Source organism: Malurus melanocephalus, unplaced genomic scaffold (genome assembly GCF_030028575.1).
Source record: "Malurus melanocephalus ecotype Western Australia unplaced genomic scaffold, MMel_1.1 scaffold_41, whole genome shotgun sequence".
In the NCBI taxonomy this organism is placed as follows: domain Eukaryota; kingdom Metazoa; phylum Chordata; class Aves; order Passeriformes; family Maluridae; genus Malurus; species Malurus melanocephalus.
The window spans coordinates 1,652,562-1,675,841 of NW_026623273.1; the positions used below are offsets into that span (position 1 = coordinate 1,652,562).

A 23,280-nucleotide genomic window follows, 5' to 3' on the forward strand; every position below is an offset into this window, starting at 1 on the left:
GTTAGTTAGTTAGTTTTTTTGTCTGGATGTTGCTGCTCCGGCTGCAGAACCAGGACATCCTGGCTGAGATTTTCCAGTTTCAAGTCCATGTCCTTTGTAGCTGTGGCTGCAAGATTCTCGCTCTCTTACGTACTGCTGCTGGCAGTGGGAGCTGGAAAAGGCTTCAAAGAAATTTAAAGATGGCACATTTTTTTTCATTTAGAATTTCCTTTTCAGTTTGTCATGCTGTCTTCCTTCCGCTGTCGTGTTTGCATAACTTTCTGTCTGTAAAATAAGGGAGGCCAAAGACCTTATCACAATTTATTGTTTTCTAAATAAAAATTCCACTGATATTTTAGTGAGAGAGTGATTGTGGGCTGTACTAGACTTTGTTTCATCTCTAGGAGTGGAAAAGGTTTTTTCTTAACTCAAAAACAGCTGTTACCATGATAAAATGCTGTTTTAATAAAATTCAGRGGTTTTTTTTATTAATTGGTGAACACAAATAATATTTCAAAGAGAAGAAATTCAGAAGTATTTCTGGAAAGTGTTTTTTTCTGAAAACTTTGGTTCAGGGTTAGTTTGAATTGTTTTTCTTGAACTTTTCTATTCCTATTTYGTCACATTGTGACATGTTAATAGCGACAGCCAGCATTTCATCAATGAATTTCTCTTTCATGGGACACAAATGGGAGACAYATCAACCTGGAAAATAAGGAGCCCTTCAGTCAGCACCTCATAGCTGTTACTCACAGAGATTTAAAAGTGAAATAGTGAAATACTTGTTTCCTTTCATTGGCTTATGCCATCTCATTAAGAGTAGTACAGAAAATATAGTATAAAGATTTTGATTTTCGAAACTACCAACTAGTAAAGATGAAATTAACTATCTGTTTTCTCTTAAATGTGTTACTGTATTATTACATGCAGATTTTATCAGTGAATTATTTGTATATTATTTAAGGTTTTGTAAGTGCCTGTGACCACCTGCATGCCTTGATACAGCAAAAACATCTAAAAAGAAAAGATATCATTAAATTAAAAATATAATTAAAATTTTAAAAGAAAAATTTCTAGCACAAATCCCTTTGGATATTCTATTCTTCAGTATTTTAGATTTTAAAAAACTGTTTTCAAACACTATTATTTTAATCCAATTTAAAATTTGACTCAGTTTTGAAATTTGTTTTACAATAGTAATACTACGAGTATATACTAGCGGTCATGAGCTTCATCCAATTCATCGAAGTGCTTCAATTGTGAAACTCGTGAACACTAGAAGAATATTTAATTTGAAGTTTAGTTTTTTTCTCATAACTGTTCATCACTGTAGTAAGATTTTCGTGTTAGTCCATGGCTAGAAGGAAGGAGGGAAGGAAGAACTGTGTCTGCATAAGCAATTTTTTTTGCAGTAGCTGAAGGAAAAGACCAGGCTGAAGTGGCTGTTTCTGAGTCCTGCACAAGCCAGCATGGTTGGCCTGGAGCAAGAGTGGATTAATTGAAGTGTTTCTGTTGCRTGCCCAAGGTAACTGCACGAAATCACAAGGGCAGAAATGGAGATGGCACGTTTTGCTGGTGGATTCCGTGATGGCAAGGAGCATCCAGAGGCATTGCTGTATAGAATCATGGGATGGTACACTGTGGAGGGGGTGGGAGGGACCTTAAAGGCCATCCAATCCCAATCCCAATCCCAATCCCAATCCCAATCCCAATCCCAATCCCAATCCCAATCCCAATCCTCTTGCCATAGGAACACCTCCCACTTGGCTGGGTTGCTCAAGGCCTTATTCATGAGCATGGCCAAGGTTGGGGCATCCGCAGCCTCTCTGGGCCACCTGTGACTGTGGCTCACCACCCTCACAGTAAAGAATTTCATTTCTTGAGTAAGGAGTCTCTACAGTAAAGAATGACACCATTGACTGGCCCAGGTCTGAGCACACCCTTGGCCTGTGGCTACTCTGATGGTAGCCCATGGGTGTTTAACATATGGGCAGAGGCTGTTGTACGTAGCAGTGAGAACCACAAAGGAAGTGACGCTTGTATTGATGGTATAAGCATTTTTATTAATTTTTGAGTTGCTTTTGTGAGCAAAAACTTAAACAATGGCAATTTTCTTGAAATGGCAAATTTAACTCCATCTCAGATAAAATTTACTCTGTCTCAGGGAAAGTGCTTATGTATTCTTCAGCTCACTTGGAGAGCTTGTTTGGTGACTTCTTTACTGGTTTGGTATTTTTTGCATATTTTTAGAAATAGAGAGCCAAAGACATGTAGAAAYGAGAAGGAAAGTAGCTGTAAGCAGAAAAGTAAACACAACACTGTCAGCTCAACATTGTTTATCTACAGCTAAATCCTCATTAACTTCTTGTGCATGGTATACTTTCACAATCTACAGTCACAATATGTGTGAGAGTGCTTCCCCTTGATTAATGGCTTCTCTACATGGCATTGCAGTCATTGCTTCCATTACCATAAAAGCATTTTGGAYAATATCAGACTTTCTGTGCCTGATGAGCCAGAAAGGAGAATGACTGTGCTTGTACAAAGTGTGTTTAATTTTATTTTTTATATAAATTAGCTCGTTGTTCTTTATGATCAGAGCAGGTCTCCATGCCTCCTTAGATATTCACTTGGGCCCAGCTGCAGAGGACATTGCCAGGGGGACCATCACTGAGGCAGATCTTTGGAGCATGTTCAGAGTTGTGGAAGTGTCTCACGTCCCTTGCCTGCAGATTCCCAGTCCCCAGGCTGCCCAGGGGAGTGGGCTCTGTTGTGGTTTTGCAGCAGATTAACAGAGATTTCACGCTGACTTTTGAGAAGAGGTGTTTCTGACCTTGACTGTAGGAGAAACTACAAATACCCCTAGAGTTTTACCCTTGAAAACTCTTCATTATTTTTAATAGTCTAAATATGACATAAAGGCATAAATGTTCAGACCATCTTCAGTATCTGTTTTTAGTGTGCCTAATTCATGGTGCTCCATAAAATCACACAAGATGAATTAAGCTCACGTTTATCTGAAAATGGTTTGTTGGTAGAGCAGTGACACGTGTTGCAGCAGTTGTGATCAGCTGACAATCCCTTTAATACGGYTGTTCCCAAGCCATGACGTCTCCTGCAGCTCAGTGCCATAAACACTGCTTGTGTCAGACCCTGCTGTCACTTTGCCATGGCTGCGAAGGGCAAGTTCAATCCAGAAAAGGACATTTTTACTCTCTGCCAGATTTTGTGAAATTGAGACCCTGACAAGCAGAAGTGACTCTGAATCCCCARATGCTCTTCACTGAGCTGTCAGGCCAGGAGTGGTGACAGCAGAGGACAGTGGGACTGTCACACTGCATGAGACACTCTTCTCTGCCTTGCCCTCTACCCTCCCCAGGAAATAACTGTGCATGGGTCAGAGCTGACCCTGGCTTTCCTTTTCCTCTTGGCTCCTGGTTTGGGCATGGGGCAGCAGAGCCCCATCATGGTGAGTATCACATGCTTGCTTGTTTTGTGGCTCTGTCACAGCGAGGGCAGGATGCAGCCGTGCTGTGGGGAGCACTGGCCATCACCTAAGGCTGGTTGCAAAGACAGTGCTTGGGCTGATGAAGCTTACACCTGGTTCCCAAGCATGTATCCAGCCATGTCCCTGCTGTGTTAKGGGAATTCCCTCGCTTCTAGGGAGAAATAAACAAGGAGGATAGAAATATAGGCCTCTCTGGCTCCTTGCTCTTGTTTTCCCTGGCTTAAGCCAGGGCTTTGTATTTACTCCACAGTGACAATTTATAGGCCAGTGTAACTGAGGTCACTGTTTGGCTCTCTGTGTCTCTTTCATCATCTGCAACCTGGAGATAGTAGTGTTTTCTAGGGCTGAGTGAATAATTCATTATGTGGCTCCTTATTAAACAGATGTTGCCTCTCTGTTTGCAGATAGTCTGCAAATGGATTGCATTTTGTTCAAATTTATTTGTTGTTTCAAATTMTTCACCAAATACTTTCAGTAAATAATGGTATTGACCTATAGTGCATTCTGAATATGAATTTGAAGCCTGCCTTGCATGACTATTTGTCATTGCTGGCTAAACTTTGTTRTTTCAGCAACTATGCCTCCCAGCAAACTTGTCTCCTAGAGCTTCCCCAGGAAGTAACACAAGGATGTTATGAATATGTTAGGAATGAATGCTTAGGGGGTATTCTTTCTTCATTACTCTAATGCAGSTGTAATGCTAATCCACCTCACTGGGTGTTGTGGAGATTGGAAAGGTGTTTTCTGAATGTGAAATGCTTCTCAAGYGGGCACTGATAGCCCAGCCCTGGCTGCCGTCCCTGCTGCTCCTTTAGGTAGCAGGAGGTGYATGGTTCTGGCTGCTGCTGGTGCAGGGCAGGAGGTGAGCACAGGAGGTGGCACAAGCTGTGCCCAGACCCCCTGGACACAGGGGGAACATGGGACTGTCTGTGCTAATGAAGAAAATGGGTGAGGGATCTGTGCCCAGACCCCCTGGACACATGCAGGAATCCATGGGACTGTCTGTGCTAATGAAGAAAATGGGTGAGGGATCGGGGAACATGGCATGGTTTGGCTCTCATCCACATGGGTGAACTCCTTTCCTTCCCCAAAGATACCCATACTGACTGAYAGACGTGGTGTGCGAGCTGTGCTGTCCTGCAGAACATTCCTGGGAGACCTTCCCCATAGTCTGAATCTGTGCCACAGACTGTACAAGCAATATTGATGTGTGAGTGTCCCTGTCTTTGAGTGCTGCATGATATCCAGTGTTTCAGGAGCACATTTAAAAGCCTGTGGGCTGCTCAGGGGCATTGCTTGCAACACTGGGTGCTCCTGAGCTGAGCAACAGCTTGTCCACTGAGGAGATGTTGCCCTTTTCTTCCTCTCTCCTGGTATTCCACTGCTAATTTGGAATTTAAAATTGGAGAGGGACAAGGGGCGCCCAAGTTAAATCTAAGTAGTGGTCCATGTTTGACCCATGCTTTGGGATGAAGGCAGCACAGGCCTGTTCTTCAAAGCCAAACCTGCCAGGTAGCGGAGGAGAGGGTTTTTGTTCTATGGCTCCTTATACAATGCCATTTTGTTTTTAGCAGATAGGCTGGGGCCTCCTCTGGACATTCTGCTGGATTCACTGAACTGCACTGCGTTCAGCGTGCAATGGAAGATGCCAAAGCAGCATGCGAGCACCATCACAGGATACACAGTAAGTGATGCTCTGTGCTGCTGCATGGCCTCAGACTGCACAAACTGAGGCCAGAGGGACAGTCCCTTCCCTAACAAACAGTGCCACTGCCCAGAGAGTGGCCAGAGGACAGTGGACTTGAGTAGATTGAGCTGCAACCTTAAAAAACAAGAAGTTCATGTTTTAGAAACAAGCTATGATGGGAATTTGGGTTGGATGCCAAGGGCCTGCAGTGGATATAGATTGCTTTTCTGTTGTGGTTTTCCTGCAAGGCTCTCAGTGTTCTCTGCAGCTGATAAAACAGTAGAGCAGAGCAAGTCAATATTACGCTGTGCAAGTGAAGGTCCATGCAGAACCTTTGACTTGTACTTCCAGCCTGAGGATTGCTTTAGTGGGTGTATGTTTTCAGGCTAAGCCTCTAAAACTTCCCAGGCTGACAGGTGGTACAAGGGAAAGAGTGTTTCAAGGAGTCTTCTCCTGGATAAGGCACCGTACTACATGGARTCCCTGGGAACCCACCTGCAGCCTTAAATATCACAAGGGTTGTTGTTTTATTCCCCACTACCTCAGAAGTCAGTTTCTKTTAAAGAAGCTGAATGATTTTCTTGTTGTACTCTGCAATTTTATAGGGAAGTCCCTGACGCCCATCAAGCCTCTGCCATTTTACTTTCTGCCTATAGGGCAAAACAGAATGACTAGGCTAAACTGGGAACTGTGTTCTAGTGTGCAAGAAGAAAARCAATGAGCACTAACATGCCTTTCATTCATTTTTGTTAGGCTTTGCTGTAATAGGTATTCCATGGCAATGAAACTCAGTCCCAAAATGGAAGTTAGTCAGTGGGAAATTAACACCAAAGACGTGGAGTGTTGACAAGAATGTGTTGCTTTCGCCTTCAACAAGAAAACACAAATACCAGTTGTTTTTATTGGCATTTTTTTTGTCATTTTTATTGGGATTTTCAGGAAGAAAATACCCAAAATTCAGTTTTATATAAAAAGGTGGAGAGCAGAATACTACTGTGTACCTTATTAATAATGTATACTAAAAAATTAAGAAAATTCCCTGCAACAGATGTTTCTGGTACACATGCTCCTTTATCCCATGGTCTTGTGAAAGACACCTGTGCAGCCCAGCTGCAGGGCTGATTTTATTGTCATGAAAGTGCYATGAACTAGAACACAGTAGTCTGTGACACCAAAAAGCACTTGCTGTGGCCAGGACCTGCCTCAGGTGGGCTCTGCGTGTAGCTGGGTCCGTCCCTCTGTGTGAAAATAAAGTTGCAATGAGTAAGTGGCCGAATAAATAAAGTTTTCACTCTTCATGCGTGCAGATCAAGCATCTCCACTTTTTTTTTTTTTTATGCCCTGAGCTGGTGTGTGGCGTGGTAATAAAACCAGTGACAAGCAGCATCAATAGTGCTGCACCCAAACAATACTGTGTACCCAGACTGTCTTCACTGTGGTTTCTGGACCTTCTGACATCTCAGGGTCCCTGTGCACAGGAAAGGTTCTCTGTCTCATTACTCCCCAGTGAACAGTAACAGACACTGAGGGACATTTTATGATAGAGCAATTATTATAATGTCATAATCATGCAATGATTTTAAGAAGTATGAAGTAAAATGTGTCTTAGTTGTGCAGTCTGGTCCCACAGCTCCTCAGCTGTCCATGCTGACCACAGACAGATAATGCACTACTAAAATTGTCAGCTCAGTCTGAACTACAAACACTACGACCCTGTTTCACATTAGGTAAGTGCATACGCTGTGTGATGGTGTCCTTTGATCACACGGACAACTGCTAGCAAATATGTAAGGAATATTAATCTATTATAAGGAATGCAGCTTTTCCTGCATTTGAAAAGGTAGGGGATCCTGGGCTCAAATGCTGTCTTCATTGTGAGACCTGCACTGGTGCGCTCATTTGTAAGTCACTCTCAAACACTGAGTTATTGCTTTCACTGATTTGACTATATCTTCTTCCCAAGGTCTTTTACTCAGAAGTTGAAGGTGACAAAGCAGTTAAACAACTCTCACACGATGTTCCCCTGAGTTTGGATATGATTAGCATGGTAAGTATTTCTTTTCATCAACAATCAGAGCACTGGAGCAGAGCATGCAAGTGGAAACTTGCAGCTGTCTCCTTGTTGCCTGCTWGTGAATATGGTGAGGATCCAAGTTCCCAGATCTGGTCTGGGTATTGAGCAAAAGGAAATCACAATGTTTTGTGCAGCACTGTTTGTGTGATGCACTTCTGCTCCTTGTTGTCTGACTGTTTAATCATGTGAAACTATTGGGACTTCCTCTCAGCTTCCTAGTACAGACCTTTGACATCTACTGAAATAGAACTTTTGATCTTGAATATGTATTTTCTATGCATTTTCATCATGCAATGGGCAGAATTGCATGAGTCTGTGCCCAGTTAGAGTGAGTTGCACTATCAGTGCATGTGTATTGCAGTGTCTGAGTGTGAGTTAACACACAGAGTGTTTTTGATAATGTGTGAGACTKTGGCCTCCTGAAATGTGGCTGCTTTAGTTGCAATTCTGCAAGTTCATATTGTAGCGAATTCCCCCAGCTGCTGATGTTTTTATTTTGTTCTTGAAAGCACTATTTTTCCTTATTGCTCTCCATTTCTTTTTTAGTTATGTTTTTTTCTTTTATATATCCTTTGCATTCTTGCCTCAGTTTTTTTTTCATTTGCCCCTTCTCTTTCCTCCTTCCCTTTTTCTGCACCCTTTTCTGCACTAGAACTGTCAGTGAGGAGGATGCTCAGATTTCCTGCAGTTTTCCATCACTTTGGTTGTCAGTTCTGACCTATGCAGGATTCTGGGCTCACAGTGAATGAAACAATATTGCTGTCATGATATATAATTTCTTTATTTATTCATTATTTTCTCCATTCTTGTCTTYATCTCTGTATTCCTCTCTTGCCTTTTCCTGAAAACCATTCTTGCTAGTAGTGCCAAGAAAGATCAAACAGCACACTTTTTAAAATCTTAATCCTAACAGCAGTACTTCTTAATCATTGGGAGAGGAGAGAATGGATCCCAGTACTCATGCAGATGATTAACAGCCACATAAACTAGTATATGCTGCAGCATTGGTCTTGTTTTAATTCCCTCACCCATTATTTATGTAGTTTTGCCATCACTTTTTCGTATGTTAGTTCTTAACAAGTCCTGTTTGTTTTTTCCCAGGGTCAACCTGAAGGACAAGCAATTTTTGTAAGTATTGTTCATATGAAATGTGGTCACAGATGTGGTTTAAAATAAAATCAAATGTTTCTGACTTGGTCTTTTCACAGACTCACTAACAAAAGCTGATCTCAAATGCTGATTCTACATAACACTTACAAATGACCTTCTATGGTCAAAATGCAGGAAATAGTAGTCCCAAAAGCTGCAGGTGAAGAAGCTGSAGACATGTAGGCAAAGCAGCTCCCTTTTTTTTAGCAATGGATAAACCTTTTTCTCGGTCATCAGAAGTATTTATGGATGTCCTGCTTTGATGGAGTAAATTTGTGTAAAAAATTAGGTATATCCAGGCAGTGAGGATTTAGAGGTRATGGAGACAGTCGAGTAGTCAGACAGACAGTAAAAGGGAAGAACAAAGTCTGGCAGTTRGAGAGGATATGAAGAGGAAAAAACCGGAGTTTGTCCAGTGAGAGCCAAGAAGGAGGAGGAGACCAGGAAGAGGCCAGCCTTGCAACGCCCAGGAGGAAGGAGTGGGAGACTAGCTACYAGTATAAAACAAGTTTGAAAGAAATACCAACCCTCTTAATGACTTTGCAGCTGGTGAATTAATCAGATTGATTATTTCCAGTCCTGCACTCAGTCCAGTCTGCTTCCTGTRAGCAGTAAACAGGTTGGGTTTATTGTGAGAGGAAGCGAGCGAGAGGGGCTTGGGTTTGGGTAGGAGAAGGAGTGCAATTTCAGTGTTTAACTGAAATCCCTAGCATCAACAGCTGCTTGAAAACTTTTGTTTTCTGAGAGCTATTTTAGGAATACAGAGATCTCACAAAGTTAGTGGAGCTCASAGAGCTTTCATGATGTGAAAGAAGTGAAATTTGGTTGGACTATAGGAGGCTGAGTCCTCAGGATGCACTTGAACCAGGACTATCCGGTTCATTCCTAGCTGGAGTCTGGATTATGGCATTTCAGAGTTGAGGTTCCATGCTGGGCCCTCGTTTTTTCTGCTTGATAAAAATAACATTTCTGAGGGGTACTTGGGGAAAAGTATGAATGGCTGGGATTAATCAGCTCCCAGCTGTCATTAATCCTCCAGGAAGTGGTGTTCTYGATGAAATGCTTTCTGTTGTATTCATACCAAACCGAACAGAAATCTGCAATAGTTTTGTGGTTAAGTCTGCATAGTTAATGTTTCCATCACTGAGCCTCCTCTCCTGGTGCTGGGTATGACCCTGCTGCTTTCTTTGAGGCTTCTCTGGGCTGCGTGAGACCACTGCAGCAAGAGCTGATTTGCACTTCCTCTTTCTGTGTGTGCCTACATTCATGTGCCTGTGTTAGCAAAGTGGGTAATGCATTATTGTGTGTTATATCATCATCAAGTAGAGAACTTGTCAGCGACAATGGCCAGCAGAAGTGCAGCACCATTTAGTAAGGCGGTTGTTCTAACTGGGCATAACATTCAGGAATTCCAGCACACACAGTGAGAAAATTAGAAAAATCAGCGAAAATTAGTATGCTTTAAAGGTGGGAGGTTTTAGGTTGGGCACAGAGCCCTGGAGAGCAACGTGCTCCCTGTCAAATCACTAAACGTACCAGTGCTAAATGAAAAGTGACCAGCTGAGACCAGTAGTGCAGGGAAGGAATTGTCGTCAGGGGACGGAGAGTCATTAAACCCAGCTTGGTTCCTGCAGCTGTGCTGCAATCCAGGGTTTAATGTTTTTTTAGATTAAAACAAAACAGAAAACAGACATTCTTTTGGAAAACACTTTGTAATCCTTGTTTCTGGGAGGCAGCTTACTGAGCCTCAGAAAGAGTTTCAACACACTTGTAGGGAAGGCAAGCTGTGTGGCAGGGCAGGGAGGATATATGGGATAATATAAGTACAGTTGGCTCHGCTGCTACAGAAAAGGCATAACATTGCTCCACCCCATTCAGCAATGTGACATTGTAATGGGAATAACAAATGTCATTTTTTAAGATTTTAGTAAGGGAGTTGTGGAAGACAAGTGAGGCTGTGACTATTAAAGCATCATAAGCAATCCAGTGTTGAGCTTGGGACATCACGCCTCAAAATAGAGAGGTAATCTGAATGGAGGGAGGACTTCAGAATTTATGGGGATAGCTCTTCCTGCATAAATTTGTCACCTGTGAGGCCACTCTGTCTCTGCTGAGAGAGAGAAAGCTTGTATTTAAGACCTGTGTTCTACATACATGCAAAAAAAGAAATGAAATATGTATTCCCAGGCTGCTGGACAGCGGGGCACAAGGACATGTGTTTCTATTCCAGAATCTAAATTGAAAATGTGCTTGGTGTGAGGTGGGTATTCCTTGACTTCGCCACAGGTCAGGGGAGGTTGATGGGGTCCTGAATCTTTACTTGTTCACAGATGTGCTGATCCTTGAAGATCAGAAGATGCCTGGTCTCAGGGTTACCCAGCTGTGTGTGCCAGAGCTATGTTCACCAGGAGGGCGCTGAAGAAGGAGGCAGGTTGTGTGCAGCCACTGGTGTAAGGCACGAGTGCACCTTGCTGAGGTTTTGAGGGTATCTAAGTAGATATTAAGGCTTTGATCTCGATTGGCCAGGCACTCAATGAAATTCCTTCAGTTTATTTATTGTAGGCTTGAGTCTGGAGTTAGTAATATGAGCACATACATGAATATCCAACTCTCTGCAAGGGCCGAGTTTCTGGATAGTGTGAAAACAATAAGAAAAATAAGGAAGGATTTTTCCTCATGAGTGTRATAAGGAGGAATAGTGGCTGGAACGAATGCACACAGTCTGAGGGCAGGTAGACAGTATGGATGGCATGGAGGGTAGAAAGGCAGGAGCACAGGCATCTGTACTGTCACCAGGAGGAGGTACTGGGTTTTCAGCAGCTGCCTTCTCAGTCCACATTGTGAAAGATCTCAGTCACTTCAGCTKTGAGACTGAGAGACACAGATGAAGMTTTCAAAGGGAATGTTCTTGCTGCCTCTCTCTGGACAGTTATTTTTCTAGCATTGTTATCATCTTAGATTCATCTCAGATTTGTCCAAGATCATTCAAGCAGAGAAAGGGTGAATGATGGGAAAACAGAATAATRGTCAGGTGGTCCATGTTAATAGGAAATCAGTGTTGGAGCTCCAAAACCATATCCAGAGAAATGACAGATGGCAGGGTGTTGCTGAATGATGTTGTAGTAATAAGTTCCCCAAAGAGAGGAGAGGAAGTGTTTGTTGTTTTTTTTTTTTTTCCAAAAGATCATCAAAAGGAAATTTAATAAAATTTGGGTATTGTTTACTATTTTACTGCAACTGGAAGTGCAGATTTAAAGTCTGTTCCAATGTGAAGAGCAAGGAGAACTCTGCATTTTCAAATGCACTGTGACTAATGTGTTTAATAYCAGGGAAAGAAAAACAGAAGAGTAATTGCTGTTAAACAGTATTTTTGTTAGTGCGTATTTTTCAAACCAGAACAATCTGTGGAGTAGAACCTGGTATTTCTGTTTATATACTGTCAAAATTTCTAAATCTGGGATTAACACAGACATTCCAAGTAGGCTGCAGGTAAAGAATATTGAATTTCTATACACAAGTACACAAGTACACATTCTCCATTAAAGATCAAATCTAAATGCCTGAGGCTGATCCATGCTAGCAGCCAGTGATGAAATGTTTTGGTGACATTTTCCATTTTCTGGGAGATTTGAACAGGCTCCTTTGAGGAGTATTCATCAGCTCAAGCTGGTGAGCATTGCCTCCTTTGTGGTAGCTGTCTGTGGGTTAATCTTTCTGTGTTTATGGCAGAAGGACAAATAAGGGAAATGCTTGCTTCAGGTCAAGGCTGTTAGCTGAGCTCGTAAAATTGGGAGAGATGATGGGATAGGGCTCTGCTCCGTGAGAAATTAAGGATCATCAGTTCACACTGCATCAAATTGTTTCACTCTCAGGAGGTTTTATGGCCTCTGAATTTAAAAGAGAAATAAAAACAAACAACAAAAAAAAAAGAAGAAAACACACCAGACTGATACCAAATGCTGGCTGTTGGCTCAAGGGAAAGAGCAGAATGTGACTTTGACTTCACCAGTGGAAAAGCTGGATATCAAATGCAAACAATCTGCAACCTTATGAGTTGTGCTGAGAAAAGGGTCCAGGTCAACCTTGTGGATTCCCCTGGGGAGAAGCTGCAGCTTAAGAGGAAACATGATTCTATTTGTGTTTGTTGTTTCTGAGCTGCACTGGGCTGGGGACAATATTCTGAGGAGAGTACATGGAAAACACCATGTAAGATCTCTGAATCCCAGTTCACAGCACCATCCCCAGTTACACAGAATTGCTCTCACAATGTGCTTGTCTGCTCTTGGCTTGGCAGGATGTTGTTATCGGTGACCTGAAGCCAGGCACTCCACACCGTGTTAGCGTTGGAGCGTACGGCTGGGCAGGGAAAGGACGGCCCAGCATGCCCAGAGAGGTGACAACTTTATCCCAAGGTAACGCTGCCTCCAGGGCTCTTGCAAAACTGGCAGGGCACCTGTCATGTGCAGTATCACAGTATTTCAGTGTTTTTTCTCAACAAAGGTAGGGTTWTAGAGGGGCAATAGGATGAAGGGAGAAGGCTATAAATTTGGTTCCTAAGTCTGTGGGTGTTGGGTTGTTACATGTAATAACCCAGCTGCTTCTCTAATGCTGTTCCATCTTCTTAGATAAGTGCATGCCCCCTGCGCCACCGTATCAGCCCCAGATCGTGGTGGTTTCTGATTCAGAAGTTGCATTGTCCTGGAAGCCTGGAGCGARTGAAGGAAGTTCTCCCATCCGGTACTACATGGTGGAGTTTATCAGGCAAGTTTGCCAGTGGACTCTGAATTTCAGTGTTTTCACACTATAGTGTTTCAGTTGTTTTTTTAACCTAAACTGCACTATTAAACTGCATATTGGTATGATTTATTTACTTACTGTGTATAGTTCACTTAGTCTTCCTCTCAGTGTRTGCTAAATTGCCATGAAAATTTAAAGACAAAACCACAAATGATCCAATTTGTTATAAAATCACCAGTAAGTTGTGCTTTCTGGTGGAAGAAAAGTAAGGTCTAATTTGACCTGTTCCTTCTAATAGCAACCTGAGTGAACACAGTTTTAAGTTTCTGCTGTCATCAAATACTGTCCAACCATGCTGAGAAAAGAGTCTTTGGCAGAGTGGTTTCTCTGGGCTGCTATAGAAAATAACCTGAGGATTAAAAATTCAGTATGTTGGACAGTTTTAGCTGACAAAATGTATAGAATCATAGAAACATCAAAATTGGAAGAGACCTTCAAGATCATCCAGACCAGTCATCAACCCAATACTACTACTGTAGCTGCTAAAACACTAAACCACATTACCCAGTGCCAGACACAGACCCCTCTTGAACRCTGTATCATTTGGGTCTTGAACTTGCAGGATTTAGACTTGGTTTTTTTATGCTAATGCTAATCAAGTGTACATGAAATGTTGGTCTCTCTGTTTAGATTTGGCAGGGAAAGTGGGGTGTTGGTGAGGCTTTTTTTCATTTTTTTGTTCGTTATGTTGAACTCTAAAATTTGCAGCAGTAGAACTGAACTGTCAGAAGTTGCCAGTCAAATTGCTTTTATAAGCTGCATCMGAAGGGTCAGAAAAAGGTGATTGTATCTGCAAGCATAAACAAGTATTTGTACTTGACTGTTCTTATGCTTGTGTGAGCTAATATCAGGATACAAATCTATTTGTTTTATTCGTCCCAATGTTTATCCTTGCAGTGAATGTAAAATTCACCCTTTTAATCCGTTGGGTGAATACTTGTTGACAGGTTTTAGTTGTGGTTCCTGGAAAAGAAGAGAGTATTGATTCTTTAACTACTCTGATCTGTAAAGGTCACAGGAATCATACTTCAGGAAAACATAGTCTTTTTTTCCAAAAGATTTGTTGTTGTTAGAAGAGAGAGGAAGAACTTGATTTTCAAAGTACGGGTACAAGCTGGAAGATATTGATACAGCAAAAAGAATATACAGACTGAAAACCTACTTATTAATGGATGCACTTTGYGTTTGGACTAAAATGCCCCATGTTTAGTTGGAGGCCATCCAATGTTCAGTGCACTGTGAGGCAGGAYGTGAGTGCTGAAGATACTCATCTCGCTTGTGAAAATTCTGCTGTAGACATACGATGAAATTTATTCAATATCTGGTTTTGAACACATTTTTTATTTGAGCTTTTTGCTCTCTCTCCATCTCTTCTCTCAGTTTGATGGGGAAGGGATTTTGTTGAGTTCTGATTGACTGCACTTCTATCACTTCCGTGCTTTTACTGGAAAGTGGAACCTGGAGGCTTATGTACACTTCTTCATAGCACCAGGAGCCKGCTAATGGAAGAAGTGGGCGCCATCATCTCCATCTGATACACTGAAAGTGCACCCTTGAGTGTTTTTTTCAGACAGGGAATGGAAAGCTGCCTTYGCTGTTTAGGTCAAAATTTCAGTGTTTCATAGGTTTTAGACTTTGGGAAAGAATTTGCTAACAGCACAATGTTTTGATTACACTGTTTAGTTTGAGGTTTAAAGCTAAGTTGAAAGTGGATTTGTTAATTTTGGGATTATGCTCTCTTAGACTTGGAAGCTTGGTTATATATTTGGAGTAAGTTCAATGAACCATAAGCCCTAATAGCAGTTAGAGGTAAACATTTAAGCTTCATTGTCTTTTGCTGCATGTAATTACTATAAAATGTATTATCATGAGTTAAAGCTAGTAAATTACACCAATGTAAAACTAAAACAAATCAGTTCAAATAAATCTTGAATTGAGTCCTCTTATGTCAAAGAAATACACCATTATGCTGTGCTTTTGTAAAATCAGTAACTTTCTTATGCAAGTCTGTAATTTTGCTTGGGTACAGCACAAATGTCTAAAAACTGTGACACTGTTTAAATAATTTCCATTTCCTTAGAACTAACTTTATGGCTTTAACCTTGGAAAAAGCATGTTGGGAGAAAATGTTCTTCTCTGTTGCTCAGCTGCAATATTGGCGAGTAAAACTTCATGAAAATTCAGTACAATAATTGTTTTGAGGTACTAGAATCTGATCAGAACCAGAGCCAACTTGCAGCCTGCCCCTACTCAGGGTCTAAATTTGGGGATTTATTTAAGTGCTTTCCTAAGGGGTTTCCCTTGGGACCCGATGGTTCACTACGGGCAGTGGAGGGCTGCAGGTGGCTCACAGGATGAGCTGAGCTAACTCAGGCTCTGCTCTGCTTCTGACTAAAAGAGAATGCTAAGGAGATCACAATCCCAACTTGTCTAAATGCTGAAAGTCAGGAGGGATTGATTGGTCTCTTYCAATCTTGATGTTTCTATGATTCTATACATTTTGTAGGATTGATCCTTCACTGGATGGTTCATAGGGAATGTGCAATAGAATGTGTGAAAACCAAAATGTATGGTGTTTGTGCAACTTTGTAGGCTCAGTGTAAACTTTCTGTTGGTTAATGGTGACAAGTATTTAATGAAAATTACATTTTTATGAAAGCCTCTAAAGTGAGGCATAAGCATATGAGTTTGAGTGTTYTTCCTAAAGACACTATACAAAATTAATTCTTAAACATGTCTTGGATATTTTCACTCAGATACTCTAAATACTCAGATTTTTAATCTGTTGAATGCCTACATGATCTTTTAATTTTGGTGACTAATTTACCAAATTTTTATACCCTGACAGCAGCTACAGAACCACAAATGTTTCARTGTATGCCCTAAAACAATCAGGTCACTTTCTTTTAATCTCATTGGTATGTAGATGAAATCAAAAGCTTCTAATATTAATCTTGGCATGCAAAGGAAATTTTTCAGTATCTTGGTAGTGACATGAAACTTCTGCTGTGATGAACTAGACAGGTTCTGCTGATAAAACTGGGAGATTTATTAGTATTCAGATGTTAGGGTGGTGCAGATTCAGCATAGTGTTGTGCACAGATTTCTTGATTAGTTTGAAGCCTTCCTTCTCCCTCCCAGAAAAATCTATCCCTGAATCCATTCCCTGTTGGACTGTCTGTCTCTGGCACCGCACTGAACCAGACAGTCATTGTTTGCTTCCATTTGCAAAGAAACCTGAAACAATGGATTGACTAGGGAGACCCCTCCAAATATCGAGGAAAACCATTTTTAATACTCTTTCACTGATTATTGCATGAAACAGGCAAATCTTCCTCAGTAGTGACCTCACTGCATGTGAGGATTAAATCCTTGTAAAGGTAACTGAAGAAGAAAGAAGAGTGAAAGATTTTCAGGAGTGAGTGCTTAACATTAGATAGCGTCAGAAGAATATTTAATAAGAGAAATGAGTTTTGAAAATTGACCACTTTTCCCTTCTTCAGAGTTGACCTGTCATATTGGTTGATATGTTTTGTAGGAAGTGTCACAATAATGTGAAWCAATAAAAGTTACTAAAAATATTGTTACAGTCTGTTATATTCTACAAGAGAATTTACCTCTTGAGATGAGTACRAATATGGCACAGAAAAACAATCAGAAACCTTACGAAAATTGGATTGCTTGCAGGTGCCTCACACTTAAGTAATTCCCAGGTTTTTAAAAGGAAATTCAAATGGCTATAAAATAGCCGCTCTCTGCATAAGAAAGATTTCCGTTTTTGAATTGAATTGGTCACCTCCTTACAACAGAAAGCAATAATCCAAACTTTTTGGGTATATCTGGCATGGAATTCTGCCCTTGATGTATACCTATCCAGTCATACTGACTTCAGCCATATATTTATTATCTCAAAACCACTATGACTTGCGTTAGATTCCTGTGTAGCATTTATGTGTTGGAGAGGCGTCAAGAGCAGGCAGTGTCCATGGAAGTTGTCTGATTTCCCCATTCACAGACACAAGGTTGGGAGCTGCCCTGCAAGGGCTTGGCCAGAGGCAGAGAGATTCTAGATTGTTGGGGAATGTAGAACTGCAGGAAAATGGGAAAAGGGTATCAAAATGAGACCTTCCAGTAGAAAAGTTGACAACACACTCAAATCTGACATAAAAAAAAAAAGGTGCCATGGAGACAGTTTTCAAAAAAATGTCCCCATCTCAGGGTACATGGGAGCTGGCTGGCCCTGGATGCAGTCACCAGCTGAATTTGTGCTCCTTTCCCCATCTGTTTGCCATGTTTTCATCTAATACCGTTTTGTTCACACAGGGAGCAATTCTGACGACGTAACAAWGGTCAAGTGATAAATCTCCCTCTTTCCCTCTCCTTCAGCTGCAGATCCTTACATGTTTGCAGGCATTTCCTTTACTATAAAATTCTGCAGAAGGAAGTGTTGGGAGAGACAGTCGMTGTATTTGAAGGGCAGCCTGCTCTTTGTGTTGCCTCCTAAATSTTTTTAGGGTGCCTCCTTTGGGTCCCTTGATCAAAGGTGTGTGTTTCCACTTGGGTGGACACATTGGCAAGATCTGTTGCAAAAAGGCAGCTTTTGAGCTAGCAGGAATTCYTTGGATGGGAATTAGAACCAAAAAAGGAAAATTGAAAACACTACTAAGCAAGCCTTTGGAAGGAAGCAATGTTAACAGCTTTCATTTGGAAAACACTATATATTTTCATTTTGGCCCAGGCATCAAAAGCTCAGAGGAGGGAAACAATGGAAGAGTGGCCAAAACAAATGCTCTCCTGTCTACCAGGAAATGGTGGTGAAGGGTGACTTAAGATGGTCTGTTTAGCTGTCATTACATCTTGTGCATTTGTCTGATTTTGTTTTTATTTTTAGCAAGACAATGAAACACTCATGTCCTGTGTGCCACTGTGCACTTGAGACAGGCAGCTGGGAACTGCCTCTTTGCCACTGCATTTGCCATGCTGGCACAAAGCAGTGGAACCTCAGAGATCAATAAATCTTGTATTGACCGCCAAAAGAAAACATACGTTAACTCTGGCATTTCCTTCCAGCTGAAAATAAACAAATACAAAATGCTGCTTTGTGCTATAATTTTTAATTTGAAGACTGTTGGAGACATTTTCAGCTATTCCTATGTAAACATTGGTAGATTCAGGGTGCACTTGGAGGTTATTTCCTGTAATAAATATGGCAAGAACACTGGAATCATTTTCTCTGAAAGCCATTTCTGTCCTTATTTTACTTCTATAAACTTTATTTTACTTCTATAAACTTTAATTTTAATATTTTGGGTGGCCTAGAGTGAATGTTTATTAATTTTTTTTGCTTGTATTTGTTTAGCTTCTTGTTTTGTTCTCTCTTTGATAAGCCACTCTTTGATCAGCCACTTTTAGGGAGAGTGGAAATGGTGCGAAAGCATCAGAATAATCTCTCTAAGATTGTACACCCCTTTACAATGTGCCTCTGTGTATGAGCTCCAAATATTTGATATCCAGCTGCCTTGTGAATGGTTATACTGGTTTCAGATGGATTATAATGGCACTCAGAGCAGCTGGCTTCCAGTATGAATCAGGAGTTAACCAGGCATTGTCCAAAAGCAGCCATGGGAATTTTGTTACAAATTCCATATACAAAAAGCCAGGTTCTCTGCATTATTGCTCTGTGGGGTTTTTGGTTTTTTTCATGGTTTTGTTTGGGGTTTTTTTTGGGTTGAGTTGGGTTTTTTTGGTCTGTTTTCTGAAGAGATGACTTTGGATCCGTGTTTTCCTGCGTGAGTGGATTAACCTGATTACCTGGGAGATCAATAGTTGGATTCTCATCTTGCTAATGCTTGTAAATGTTTGAGGGGACTTAGATTTTGTCATTACACAAACACTTAGAAATAAATCATGATATTTCCCTCTTGTGAAGTATTACTTTATACAGCGACATAGGGAGTTGGGAACTGCAGGTAATGGAGCCCTACTGGAAAACTAGGAATCCAAAATACGTGAAACGGATAAACATGACTGGGTTTGCCAGTTGGTCCTCTAAATAACCTCCTTGGCTTCATAAGGAAAATCTGAATAGTGGGTTTGTGTGATTGTGCAGTGCTGATATCACATGCTTTACAGCTTGGTAATGGTTGGTCACACAGTCTGGTCCTTTAAGAGTGATGGGTTTCAGTGATGATTTAGTAGACTGCTGTCTCATTTATTTGTGGATGTAAATAAATGTATAAATGCAGCTAATTTATATAGCCAGCTTTAATTATYTAAGATCTGGTCTTTGTTTGATCCTCAAGGCCAGACCTCGACAGCAACTGGACATTAATAAGAGAGCAGATCCAGATGGAGTCCATGGTTCTCAAAGGGCTTCTCCCAAACACCAAGTACCAGTTTGCCGTCCGAGCAGCGAACTCCTTTGGATCCAGCCCTTCCAGTGCACCGAGTGATGTCATCCGCACATTCAGTGAGTACAAACACCTTTTTTGTGATTAAAACTACACAAAAGCAAAGTATATCTGTGAATAAAGTGTGTCTGGAGTAGCTGGTGGAAAGAGTTGCTCTCCRGGCACAGGCACCCCCATTCTGATGCCTCTCAGTCCTGTCTGAGGAGCTTGCAGAAAGCACCCTGGGAAAGTCAAGCCATGACCAGAGACTTGAAAAGACCAGACAGCGTCACCCTCATGCCACTTCTCTGYTCTGGAGGTCATTGCCAGGTATTTTTGGATTGCTACTTTCTGACTTTTKTGCTGCCTTCGTGCAGAACTGATAGTGAGTATCATAGAGAGAAATGGGAGAGGCAAGTCTATTGTTCATTTTTTCTGTTCTTTGAAGCTGAACTTTATATATTATATTTATAATTTCAGCAAGACCAGAAATACCAAATCAAACCTGTGCAATTTTCTGAGGAGTAAGAGTATTAACTGTTAAGCACTGTCATAAAAAGAACGATATAATGTAAAGAAGTAAGCACCCCTTTTTGARCAGAAGCTGCATAGCAAAAATATTAGGTGAAAATGAATTTGAAAATACCAACATACCAACTTATTAACTATTATATTTACATTTGTGTAGCCATACAGACCATGCAYATTGCAATGAGTGTTGGTCCAGTTGCTGCTGGGCTTCCTCAGGGTGCGATTCTCTGTACTGGTCTCTGTGGACTGACTTTGGGGGGCTGTTGCTCTTTATCACACTCAAAGTCATAGCTTGTATGTGAGAATGTGAACCAAGACAACACAGAGCATATTGGGAATTGCACAAATGACGTTTTCTAAAGGCAAAAAACCCAGTGTCACAAAAAGAAGAAATGGAGGAAACAGAGCCAAAACCAGCAAGGTGTGGGGACTAACTGAGCTGTATCCTTAATGTTCCAAACGTATTATATTAAAAAGTGTATCAGTTCCAGTTGTGAAGGCATTTATAGGGGGCAGAATACCATGCAAGAAAACACCTGGATAAAATTTTAGCAGAATAATGAACTGTAAACAAGAGCACTGAACTTGCCTTTTATTCCTTCTCTCACTGTCTCAATTGCAAACCACCTCTAATTAACTTGTGAAAAGGAGCAGCAAATATTCAGGTAGGACTGTGAGCTCTGCAAGAAGATTTTGCATGCTGCAGAAACATGAACARAATGCTTAGTGATCCACCAATTTAAACTGGTAAAAATTTATTTGTAAATTGCCTCTCTGTCATGGAATCCCTGTTTTTATTGACTCTTACATAGTAGTTTCCCTTCTTTTTGCCCCTCTCTCATAAATTCGGTCACTTGAACAGTTTTCACGTAGTTTGCTACAGCTGCTGAGCTCGTAAGTTTAACTTCTCAAGTAAATGTTTGTGAAAACCTCGTGCAGCGTACTCTGGAGTTCCTCAGTCCATGGATCCTCCAGGGTCAGCTGCTGCTGCCTCAGGCACACGTGTGTTGTGCTTGTTTATCTCTGGATAAGAGCAGCTGCATTCTTTGGTCAGAAAAGATAAAGTGTTTAGCTCTATTAATAAGGGTGGAATCATCTTCATGCTGTGCTTATTACTGCAGTACTCCAGGGAAGGCACTTTGCTGGCCAAGATRTCTCTAAAACATGGGTTTCTGTCATTAGAGTTTGGAATTGAGTTCACATCTGGTGTGTGTAAGCACTGCTTTCTGGAGAGGTTCATAAGGGACGTGAGCTTGGTTCCCTGTGCCTGGGTCAGATCTGAAAAGTCAATGCATTGTGCACATTGCACTGCTCTTCAAATGGGCTTGAAAGGTCTGTGCCAGCCCAGGGTAGGCACATGGTGCTGCAGTGGATGAGAGGTTGCTGCAGTGGTGCAGTGGGTGCTGCAGTGGCTGAGTGGTTGATTTCGTGCTCCAAAGGGCTGGCAGGGTGTGGCAGAGACCCTCATGACTAGGCAGAGCTCCTGCAGCCCAAGGTCACATCATGTCTGTGATGTGCTCCAGCCCTGCATTGAGCTTCCTGTGCTTGGGGCTACTTGGGYAAACTCTGGATCCTTTGGCAAGTGCAGATGTTCTTTTGCCAGTTTGCTCTTTGAAAATACCTTAAAAACTACTTATGGTCACTATGCATTAAAGCCTGTGTTATCCTTTGGATACCTGTTATCACAACAACCAGATTTTTGCAGAGCAAGGAGTGTTSCTCAAAAGTGCAGGTATGCATGCCTTTAGAAATATTTTTTTTGTTTTCTGAAGGCAGGAGTGTGGCTGAAATGATAGTGTAGCTGWTAGCAGCTCTCACTTGTCTTTACTGTGATGTTTGTGTAGACTGACTTGATGTTAACCAGACACACAAGCTCATTTTGCATTAGTAGAAAAACTAAACTTTTTTTGGGAGAAAAAGTTCTTCATTAAAGCTGTGCATAGCCTGAACATTTTTTTTCCCCAAAACATTAAAAACCTCTGAAGAATGATTTAAACACTGACAAGTTTCATGAAACAGARAAAAGAGCCCAAACTGAACACTGAACTCAAGGGCTTCCAATTAAAACTCATTTGTGATTATGTATCTGAAGGTACCCCCTGCTTGTAGCAGCCAGAAAGCCCAGTTCTTTGGCCCTGTTAATTACACACTTCAGCTCTGCAGGTATGCATTCAGCAGATTTGGGGTCCTCAAGGTTTTGTGGAGTTCAGAAGCCATTGCAGGAGGGCATGTGCTGTTCACAGACACCTGGCAGTCCCCTGGGGGTGTCTCAGTGATGTATCCCAGATGGCTCCAGCTGCTTGACTGTCTCAAAGTGCCAGCAGATACCTCTTAATCACCTCTTGTTTTTGGGAAGGTGTCAGGCAGTTGGCATCTCTGAACTGAAGCACCTTTATTCTTCAGAGTGCACACTGTAAGAATTATTACCTTCATTATTACCACAGTTCCTCCTCCCACCTCAGCAGTGAAACATGCCACACACCACAGATGTTTGATACTGTTTTTTGCCTGCCTACATATTCTTCAAAAATTCCTGAAATATCTTAGAAAGCTGGCAGGAGTTCATACAATATCTGACTCCTTTGCATTACACCTAGCTCACATAGTGCTGGCACTTGGTGTATTTGGATTTAAAAAATYTATAGTCTTATGCTTGTATATGCTGGATTTTTTATGCCTGACTTGAAATAAGTAGTGCTTTTCTGATGCTTATTTTAGCTGCTTAACAAATTCCCAACATCAGCTCAAAAGCAGTGGGTCTTCAGGGTTCATGCTGGCTTGTGCAGATTCTCTTGCAACTCTTGTAGTCAGACTGAGGTGGAGATTAGCCCATGCTACTTTGGGATGTTTTCGTTGTGTTTTATCTCATTCTCACAGGTAGTTCACTCATTTTGTTTTTAAAACGTGAGTGGATTTGCAGTACTCTTGACTGCCTTGTTTCAGGTCAGCGTAGGAAAACATTGTCTTTGTTTGCTCCTCTAAAGGCATGCTGACAGTGTCACCTAATGTGACAGACCTCCCAAGGTCCTTCAGAGTAGAACATGTGGCCTTGATTATAAGCAGTTACCCCCTTTCCTAGTAAAAAATGCATGCTTCGTTAATTACTTCATTTTCAGGGAGGAAAGAGAGGGCAAGTTTCCCCAAGGGTTCTCATTTATTTGTGATT

General features: G+C 41.4%; 1 protein-coding gene across 1 annotated transcript in view; it reads left to right on the top strand.

Annotated features, from left to right (window-relative positions):
* EGFLAM (EGF like, fibronectin type III and laminin G domains) overlaps positions 1 to 23,280 on the top strand; it is an 82,691-nt gene that overhangs the window by 11,645 nt on the left and 47,766 nt on the right. Inside the window, exons 2-7 of the mRNA XM_057364692.1 lie at positions 5,059 to 5,171; positions 7,138 to 7,221; positions 8,350 to 8,376; positions 12,692 to 12,809; positions 13,023 to 13,158; positions 19,497 to 19,663. Coding sequence (XP_057220675.1) covers positions 5,059 to 5,171; positions 7,138 to 7,221; positions 8,350 to 8,376; positions 12,692 to 12,809; positions 13,023 to 13,158; positions 19,497 to 19,663 — 645 coding nt within the window. The remainder of the gene's footprint in view (positions 1 to 5,058; positions 5,172 to 7,137; positions 7,222 to 8,349; positions 8,377 to 12,691; positions 12,810 to 13,022; positions 13,159 to 19,496; positions 19,664 to 23,280) is intronic.